Source organism: Lactuca saligna, chromosome 3, assembly GCF_052625555.1.
Source record: "Lactuca saligna cultivar CGN05327 chromosome 3, ASM5262555v1, whole genome shotgun sequence".
Lineage (NCBI taxonomy): Eukaryota > Viridiplantae > Streptophyta > Magnoliopsida > Asterales > Asteraceae > Lactuca > Lactuca saligna.
The window spans coordinates 18,014,884-18,025,129 of record NC_136419.1 but is presented as its reverse complement, the minus strand read 5'-3'; the positions used below and the strand labels follow the sequence as shown (position 1 = coordinate 18,025,129).

General features: G+C 31.4%; 1 protein-coding gene across 5 annotated transcripts; it reads right to left on the bottom strand.

Annotated features, from left to right (window-relative positions):
- Positions 1-1,077: 1,077 nt before the first annotated feature.
- On the bottom strand, positions 1,078-6,360 carry LOC145034620 (putative transcription factor KAN2). 5 transcript variants are annotated; one of them, XM_078983071.1, is made up of 7 exons: positions 5,250-6,358; positions 4,981-5,057; positions 3,602-3,647; positions 3,309-3,477; positions 2,316-2,376; positions 1,468-1,605; positions 1,078-1,331 (listed from the first exon to the last, which is right to left on the bottom strand). In XM_078983071.1, the coding sequence occupies exons 1-6, from the start codon at positions 5,929-5,931 to the stop codon at positions 1,501-1,503; spliced, it is 1,140 nt and encodes a 379-aa protein (XP_078839197.1). In that variant the 5' UTR covers positions 5,932-6,358; the 3' UTR covers positions 1,078-1,331; positions 1,468-1,500. The 5 variants fall into 5 exon arrangements, with proteins under 5 accessions (XP_078839197.1, XP_078839198.1, XP_078839199.1 ...); XM_078983072.1 differs by having other exon boundaries at positions 1,472-1,605; XM_078983073.1 differs by having other exon boundaries at positions 2,316-2,373; positions 5,250-6,354.
- Positions 6,361-10,246: the final 3,886 nt, after the last annotated feature.

Sequence of the window (10,246 nt, the reverse complement as noted above, 5' to 3'; positions counted from 1 at the left end):
ACTGTGGTTACTACTTTATTATAAGAAATAAGAGTTTTCTTAAAGAATCTTTTCATAAATTATAAAGGAACTATTACAGTTAACTTCGTGAGTATCAAACGAATACACCAGGGTTATATACAACAAGGATTTAACAACCAATGAGATGTGTGTCATCCGCCTCATTCCATGTTCCTTGTTTGGTTGTCGACTTAGGGCAAATACACACAATTGATTGCTTGTTTACTCTGAGTTTTTATATAACTTGTATCCATATAGTACTCATAAAAAGGATTGTAGAGTCATTTTACTTACCTTTTATTAAAGTAGGAAATATAGGATTTTCTGGAGGAACAGACGAACTTTTCTAAACATAACTTACAACTTACAATAGTTTTCAACAACTTTCTACAACTTACATACATCACTAAAATCTTATGAACTCACCAACTTAATTGCTGACAAACTCTTTCAAATAACTTGTATTCTCAGGAAACTCGTAGACATATACTCGCGCTGGGAATTCAGAAGATGGAGCAGTATAGCTCCAAGTCTCATTTTGTTATTTGCTTATGTATTCTATGTTTTGTGAACACACACACTGTAAAAAATTTCTTTCTAATGAAATTGTTGTTCATTACTTTGCTTACTATGATATATGTCTTGTGATACTAAACATGACGTCCTCTACCCCCGAACGTTTCCGCCGTTCCGATTTTGGGGTGTGACAACTGATTCTAATTGTCGTCAACAAACTAGAGATTAGGGAGTATGGTGGATGGTGGAGATGTGATGAAGGGGAGAGAGAAAGAGAGAGGTGATGATGGGGAGAAAAAGTATGGATTTGGTTTGACCTGAATGGATTCAATTTGATTTAGAAGTTAAATTATATTATCCCAAAATGTCCCAGGTTAATTTTTATTTTGATACCCCTGCATATTTTTTTTTTATAAGTATTTACAAAACTACCATAAATCATCAAGACTTTCTATTATTTTGATCTAACGGCTCTTATTTGGTTATTAGATTTTCATAAAACTATGAGTTTTCAAATATATATATATATATATATATTTCTCTCTCTAGGTAGACGATACAAAATTTTAACTGGATTTCATTCATATCATCGTACCCAGAACATTATATGATGAAAATGTAATATATATTATGAAAAGGGCAGACATCAATCTCTCACATATTAGAGATGAAGGACCTGCTTTTCAAACACTCCACCCTTTTGTTGCTTTCTGTCTTTCTTGTCTCCTTGTCTTTCTTTAGCTCTTTTTTCCTTCTTTTCTTTCCTTTTCTTTCCTTTCTCTCCTCATTTTCGAAGTGGTACTGATTCTCTTTCACTAGCTCCCATTTAAAAACACAATTATATCAAAATGAGTAGTATGTATATATATATATATATATATATATATATATATATATATATATATATATATATATATATATATATATATATATACACATGCTGATACATACATACATATATAAATATACGCTTGTCATAACATTCTAGTGTGGTCTTCCCAAAGTGAACTCCAGATTAGGCTTCTTGGGGCTTGATGAGCTCACTTCTGACAACCGTTCATAATGCGGGCCTTTTAAATTCATATCCTTCTGAAAGATCGTTTACCATGAAAACTGCATCAAGTTATAATATACCATAATGAAAGAAAGAGCACATAACTATATATGTATGTGCATGCGTAGTGTGTGATTAACATGAGATGTGATAATCTTTCTGAGAAATAGCTAGCTAAGTGAAAATCATAATCTAAAGAATCGTGTTGTAATTAATGCGTTCATATGGGTATATATAGATATTATTCCCTTAGTTGATGCACTTTTGTTTTGTAATTCGGTAATTTTTGTTCTTCAATGGCGTCATCATATGATATATAATATATTAATGTTATTACCACTCAAAAATACTAAGTGGACACTCTTCAAGGCATCAAAAATCTATTCATATTGTACTTTATATATCACGAATCGTCTTTGTATTGTTCGCCTATAAGGTTTACAATGCAGCTAGCACCCTTTAGCCTAGTTTTTCTTAATAGATTTAGCTTAAAGAAGATGATTGACCAAAAAATAATTTGGTGACTTGAATCAGCTTTTCAAAAGCTTTGTTCTTTCTTTCTTTCTTTCATTCATCTTTACATAACATTCTCATGGATTTTGGAATATATTTATATCTTCCCATGCAAAAGCATAAAACTACTATTATCAGATAAAAGAGTGTATGAAAAGTAGCAAAAGGAGATTTACTCGCTTATTAAATTATTTAAGTAATTTGAAAAGCTGAATTAAAAATTCATATATACCTCAAGATATAGTTTGTTTCCTTCGGAATCTCTATGTTCTCCATGCAACCAAGCCTCCCTGCTAGAAAGATCAGTAAATTAACGAGGGAATATTTATGGAAAGCGAACTCTCAAAAATGCTATCTAGCTACCATGTTTTGTTTATACCCAGTTTCTCATTTATATTTTTTTTGTAGATAAATCCAAAAATCAACCCATGTGAAATGTCATTACTCATACACACCAAGATACAATACAGGACGAAAGGGAAGTTTACAACACATAGAGATAAACAGCTGAGAGAAGGTAAGCGAAAGGTTCGAATTTAAGAGATTTGCATCCACAATTTTTTTCACAAAAGAGATTAACTTTAAAACCACATTATACACGTATTTTAAAATGGAAGAACCTGATATATATATATATATATATATATATATATATATATATATATATATATATATATATATATATATATATATATATATATATATATATATATATATATATATATATTATTTAAATATTTATTTTGAAGTTATGTTCATTATATTTTTATTATTATTATTAAATGCAAATCTATTCTAACCCTTGACCTCAAGGAGTGAGGGCAATATTTGGACTAGAAACATAGTTATGTTAAATATCCTATGGACATGTAAATGAGATTAATAAGGGTAGCTAGGGTTGATCTAACTATAATTTGCAGGCCACAAAACCTTAATATTCCATGGGTTTTCTTGAAATTTGATAAATGGTTGAAAACTACTGTTACACATTTGCTTTATTGAATGGTATATGATATAGAAAAGCCTAAAGTTGAAAAGTGGCCATCAATAATTTTTCGTTATATATGTCCACATAAAATACTTTTTCTTTTGTGTGTGTCTGTGTGTGCAAAGGGGGGGAGGGGTCATCCTTCTGGGGTGAAGATCGTACCAATTATTTCACCACAAAAAAGTTTCTTTACATATAATAAAATAATAAATTTCAACAGCTGGGAAAAGTTTTCACCTTGAAGAATTGCTCCATAGACCATACTGACAATCTTTCTCTTGGTGAACACTAGATCTTCCTCCATGTTCCGTTGATAACTGATCTGTCGTTCTTGGGTTACGAATGTCAAACATGATATCGTCAGAATTATCCCCAGATGACCCATTCTCGTAAATATCAGATTGCCCTAATTTATATTTCATGGAAACCACTTCGGGTTAATAATTAAATAAATAAAAATTATGATAAACTATCACTGTGTGAGATAAAAATGGAGTCCAACATAATTAAGTTCAACAACAAAGCTTTACCTGAAGACACAGGAGCTCGATCAGTTGTCTTTACTGTTCGGTACATCTGCAACACAAAATGAAACCAACAATAAATTAATTATGGAAATTATAATAATTTCTTCTACTTATAAAACATTTTTTTATATCGAGTTGTCTCGACATTTCAAAAATTTTAATTTCACGCACAAGATTACTATTTAGCTGTTTGCATTTCCAGAAACTTTTATTATATTATTACAACAGGATTTCAATTTCAATGAATCCTATGTAATGTTTAAGTAGTATCTATCCTTTTTATCTCATTTTCACCGTATTATAATAATAATAAAAAAAAATATAGAAATGTCTATATATGATGCATGGTATATGTAAAATCAGAAGTACTAACATGAGTAAATGATGAAGAGTACATGACGGTAGCATATGCGATAATGCATTGACAATGTTTGTGTGTGTGGGTCTGGGTGTATATATATATATATATATATATATATATATATATATATATATATATATATATATATATATGCGTGTGTACAAATGTAAGACTGACCAGCTGACTTAACTATGGTTGATAGATGTAATGCATGGTTAAGACAGAAACCACATGTGATGCTAGACATATACAAACATATCATTGACAAATGATGGCGTTTTTGTACTCTCTCCTATCTCAAGTTTTCCTCTGAAAAAGGATAAAAATATTCAATTCAACCCCTCACGGTGTAGACTTGTGTTGGCTTGGACCCTATGACTGTGTTTTCAATTCCTCGGGCTTTGTCTTACTATGCATCTCTCTCTCTCTCTCTCTCTCTCTCTCTCTCTCTCTCTCTCTATATATATATATATATATATATATATATATATATATATATATATATATATATATATATATATATATATATATATATATATATATATATATAAAACCTTATGACTATTAATATTATACATGTCTAAATACATGGATGGTTCGTAATTTTAAGCAAAAAGCTGAACTTATAAGCTATGTTTATGCAGAACGATCAGATCTGGTAGTAGTAGCAGGAGAGAGACAAGTGCCAAGGATTAGAGATGCCTCTCTGCAGCTATAAATGCATTGGAAATTGTAATTCTTTAAAATTATATGGAAACTATAAATAAGTTTCTTCTAATAATGCAAAGTGCGCCTTACAGTGCTAAAGTCAAAAAGAAAATAAAATCTGAATCTGGATGCATATATATATATCCAAGATTTCAGTATGAAGGTGCTCTGGGAGTGTACGTACTACGTATTTACACACTAGACAGACAATGCGTCTTGCTAAGTAATTATGTTTTTGTTCTTCGAAAATATTAAAATAAATATAACAAAAATATTTCAACTTAATTATGGGAGAAACGGAGGGTAAATTAACCTGCAAGTGAGATTTAACATGTGACAAAGTTAAATCTTTCACATCCATTAGCTCAAGAACTGACTTGGGTGTTGCTCCTAAAATCATTACAAAACCCAATTATATGATCAGTGTATGAAAATGTAATAAGGAGAAACAGTAATTCCAAGATGAACACTGTATTTAAAAGGATTTAATTTAAGGAAAAGAAGAAGAAGAAGAAGAAGAAGAAGAAGAAGAAGAAGAAGAAGAAGAAGAAGAAGAAGAAGAAGAAGAAGTTTAGACAATACTTTCATGGCCGCCTAAAAGCTCAACAGCATGGACAAAGCGAGCATGAAGGGTAGTCGTCCAGCGCATCCTCGGAGCCCTCATACTGCGTTTGGACGGGAACCTCGATGATAAAAATCTTGATCGGACAATATTGTTAATATTATTGGTATGAATTAGAGAACTGGTGGTCGTAGAATTAGTGCAGGAATCTAACGAAGGTTGGTTCTTATGATGCGGATTGGCCATTATCGGGAAATTGGGAGGGGTATTCTGGTAATAAACAGGAATCCCTCTTATAGGTCTCAAGAAACCTAATTCCGAACTAAACCCAGCTTGATGATGGTGTTGGTGGTGTTGGTAAGGATACATATTTGATGATGATGATGATGTGTTGGTGTTTTGAGTAGAGAGGAGATTGTGGAAATGGGTGAGGTCGGAATTGGTAGAGTGAATATTAGGGTTCGACAAGGAAAGCCCGAAAGAGGGTTCTGGTCTTCTTGTTGAGCCATGTTGTTGCTGCTGTTGCTGTTGTTGGTGTAGTTGTTGAGAGTTAAAAGCTCTTTTCCATAGATTTCCCAAATCCAAATCCTGGTGATCTTGATCGGATGCTGTTGATGATGTTCTCCAAGCTTTTGAAGTGGGTTTGCTGGTGGGTGGACTGATTTGAAGAGACAAGTCTGGTTGTGCTGGAAAGAGCTCCATTTCAGCTACCAAGTTCTCTACCTTTCTATAACTCTCCTTCTGATCGGCAAAATGACTAACACTCGAACCAGTAAACAGAAGGAAAGATATAGAGGTCTAGAAGGCCATGATAACTTGTTCTCTCCTCCCTAGTTTGTTCTTGCTCCAGTCTTGAAGGTTGTGAACCTTGGATATGGTGGTCTTGTGAGGTTGAAACGATGATGGGTTTGTTTCTGTTATGTGTGATCTATGTTTTGAAAGTATGATGATGATGGGTTTCTCTCAAGATTTCTTGAGATGGGATTTGTCTAATCAATGGTGAATTGGGAGTAGTTGTGGAGTTCTTGAGAGAGAGAGAGAGAGGGGGGGTGAGAGATGACAAGGTATTAAGTGAATGGTTGCATCTTTTATGTGAAGTATATGTGAGAAAATGACACTTGAAGAGACGGGAGAGAGAGAGAGAGAGAGAGAGAGAGAGAGAGAGAGAGAGAGAGAGAGAGAGAGAGAGAGAGAGAGAGAGAGAGAGAGAGAGATGCTTTCTTTTATGTGGACGTGGGAGTAGGGAAAGAAGAAAGGAAGAAAAAAAGATGAGAAAGGAAAAAAAAATAAAAATAAGAAAAGGTAAATACGTTAGAGAAATGATTCCTTTACCATCTTTTCCTTTTCTTCTTATTTTTTCCTTTTTATATTTAATATCTATTACTCCATCCCTTCTATGAAAATGACAATAAACCTTTATCTAAATTCATAAATTACTTAATTCATAGTATAAAAAATAAACACTTTAGCTTTTCCATTATTTCACAACTTATTTCAAGATATTTTTCATTTCGTGTGAAAAATATTTATTACCATGAGCTTCTTTCAATTCATATGTGTAAAAATAAGAAAAATTAGATATTTAATTTGTCGAACTTTTGTATTCTGACTACAATGTCTTTAATCAATGTATCATAAAAACGTACAATCCAATATGATTAATCAACCTTACATGCTCAACAACACATACATCTATGATCTATAAGACAAAAAAAACTTAAAAACATAAACTTTTATCAAAAATCAACGAGCAATCATGTTTCACTAACCTGACGACATTTCTTTAAAAGGCAATGTAGCACATAGAGATATTTTAGGTTGTCATTGACATGTATGTATATAGTCAGCTTGACATATATATTTAAAAGGTAGTTCCAATTGATAGATCATTCAAAATCAAATAAATCCTTTTGAAAGGCTCAAAATTAAATATACTGAAGAATATAAATTAATTACCAATAAAAAATAATCTAAGTATATAGATCAAGAGGTATACATGATAACTTAAAAGCTTAACTAAAGTTATATATATATATATATATATATATATATATATATATATATATATATATATATATATATATATATATATATATATATATGTATGTATGTATATATATATAAATTAATAAGCAATAAAAAATAATTTAAATATAATGATATATATATATATATATATATATATATATAAATTAATAACCAATAAAAAATAATTTAAATATGTTTATATACGAAGAATTAAACCTATCTTTCACTGCATTACTTTGTTTCTTAAAAAAATGTCACTTTTGCTTTTCATGTTACTTCAATTTGTTGCAGTCAAATTATTGATATGATAAAAAGAAGAGAGAATTTTTGTGCAAGCTTTTTGAATGTGTGGAACTTTGTTATCTTCACCAGTAACTCAATTACTAAGCTTTCTTCATTGAAGTGAGACCAATGGTTGTTGCCCCCCTTTTCCCGAAAGCCCCTAATTTCAACAAACTTTCCAGATTCTTGATTTGGTACTTGAATAAATTAAACAATGCTTAGCTGAATGCTCACCCCTATATATCTCCTTTTTTTTTTTTTTTTTTGTCAATTACCTACCAATATAACTCTTCCATAAATATAAATAAATAAATGACCTTGATTTGAGGAATTAAACAACAGTTTACTGTTTTTCATATCATATCTCTTATCGAAGAGTGAGAAAAGAGAACTGAGTACCTTGATTTGAGCAACTTCAACCATGTAATTTTATAATGATATATATAACATCCTCATATTGTTAAATTCATGTACAACTAAAATCTTATATAAAAACTTGTAAGGATTTTAGTTTAGACGTAGTTTGAATCAGAAATTTAGCCTCAAAAGTTTAACCAAGGGTTATTTCTTGCTTGTTTAATTTCGTCATGGTTATGTATCTGTAATGCGCTTTAAGGTACCAATTACACATTATGAGTGTAATCCGAAGTTGAATTATTTTTCATATACTGAGAGAAAAACCCATGAACGACTTAAAGTATATGCAAGACACTAAAACAGAAAAGATTTTCAGATGAATTTAGCCACGAAATCCATCCGTCACTCTCTACCAGCGGATTAACGGCTAATCTTCCAAAAACTCTAATACCAATTTATTCAAAGACATTGTGATAGATCGATGAAGGAATAGCGACGAAAACACAAGCTATGGCTAATCCTTCAAAAAACAAAATAGTAAATTGTCAAACCGTTTAGTGGGGTATTTTAATAATTCTAAAGTCTTCGCTAAGACTAAGGCCTTTTTCAGTTTATCCAAGTGAAACTGTCAGGCATCTACTAAGATAAATAAATATTGACGTAAGAAGTCCCTATAGAGCCATGTTTGAAAATAGTAATAACTTTTTTTTAACGCCTAGACTTCAATTAACAACATCAAGAAGTTGGAATTACATGGTACAATACAATAGGTTTTCAACCCAAGAGTTCCAAATCAAATTCCAACCCTATTTAGTTCTACTCTTAATCCATAAAAAGGCTAAAGCCTTGACATCATAGGCTAAAGCTAACTGACTATTGACCTTAGTATTGGTGTTGAAGATCACATCGTTCCTATATTTCCATGTAGTCCATAAGAATGCTCTTGATATCGCTTCTAAGGTGTCTAAAGACCTACTTTCCCTTTTTAGAGTAGAGTTTACCCCCAACTAGTCTTCTAAAGAGTCTGTTGAGGCAGGAAAAGCATTCCACCAAGTATGTATATGCCCTTGAATCTTTAGTGTCTTGGAACAGTTCTTGAATATGTGTACTTCGTTCTCTTCGAAAGCATTGCATAAAGGACAGAAGGTGTTAGGAATGTTTAATCCTCTCCATGCAAGATTTAATCTGGTAGACAATCTGTCAAGCCTCACCCACCATATAAAGATATATATTTTCCCGGGAACCACCTAGCACCAAATGGCTAGCAAGTTTGTACTCTCCAGTAGTTGAATATCGATTTCCTTTCTCAAAGTAGAGACCGTATACTCCCCTCCACCATCAAGACTCCATCTGTCACACCCCCAGCCGGCGGCGGAAACACCGGGCGGTCTAACGTCATATTTGTATCACAGTTATATAAATTATAACATACATTAAATAATACTAAAGAATTTTATAAACTACATACCTTTATTGATGATCGAAAGTTATATTATTATTGTTTCCTAGTATTTATTACATAGTATCCGAACTATTTCATACTTTTAACGGATATATGTTCCATACGAACAGAAAGGATAACAGTAAAACTTCTTTTGCTCGAGAAATATTCAGCTTATCAAGTTCCTAAAAACACATGCATTTTGAAAATACATCAACATAAAGTTTGTGAGTTCACAGGTTTTGACTCTAAGTGAAAATAGTACTTTTTCCCGAATTGGAAAAGTATATAACATACTTTGAAAATATTGTTTTAGCTTATACTTGATTTTAACATATATATATATATATATATATATATATATATATATATATATATATATATATATATATATATATATATATGTATATATATATATCCTAGGTATCATGTTTTACTTACAAAATAAGTAGTATACGTATAAGTCTTATATACTTTGGATATATGTGTTTGTAATCCCATACAAACGAATGTTTCTACGTATAAATCTTATTCCAATTCTATATGAGTAAAAATGGCTATGTATAAATATTATTTCAATTCTATAGGAGTATGTAGGCTAGGTATAATTGTCTACATAATGTACAAGTAGTATACCTACCAGTTTCTCGTACCTAGAGTATAAGTGTTTTGGAAACTTATACTTAACATTCATACTTCTATATCGACAAAGTATAATGCTTCTAAAGTGTGCTGACATGAGTCCGTAATTATGACTATATGATATACAAGACCTCTGAATTAATGTTACAAGGATCACACCTTGTAATAGGTTCCGCACGCTTCATCGATGTCGGAATAGAGTAAACTAGGCAAGTTAGTCACCCAAAAAACGTTGGGTTGTAGCTAACAACCACGGTTGGGGTTGTC

What these genes read in the sequence shown, in the direction of transcription:
- LOC145034620 (XM_078983071.1), bottom strand. Translation starts at nt 5,931, where the DNA reads ATGGAGCTCTTTCCAGCACAACCAGACTTGTCTCTTCAAATCAGTCCA. An exon ending in ATGTTAAATCTCACTTGCAG is followed by an intron (nt 3,648 to 4,980) that starts GTTAATTTACCC and finishes TTTGTGTTGCAG; the next exon opens with ATGTACCGAACAGTAAAGAC. An exon ending in CTATGGAGCAATTCTTCAAG is followed by an intron (nt 2,377 to 3,308) that starts GTGAAAACTTTT and finishes TGATCTTTCTAG; the next exon opens with CAGGGAGGCTTGGTTGCATG.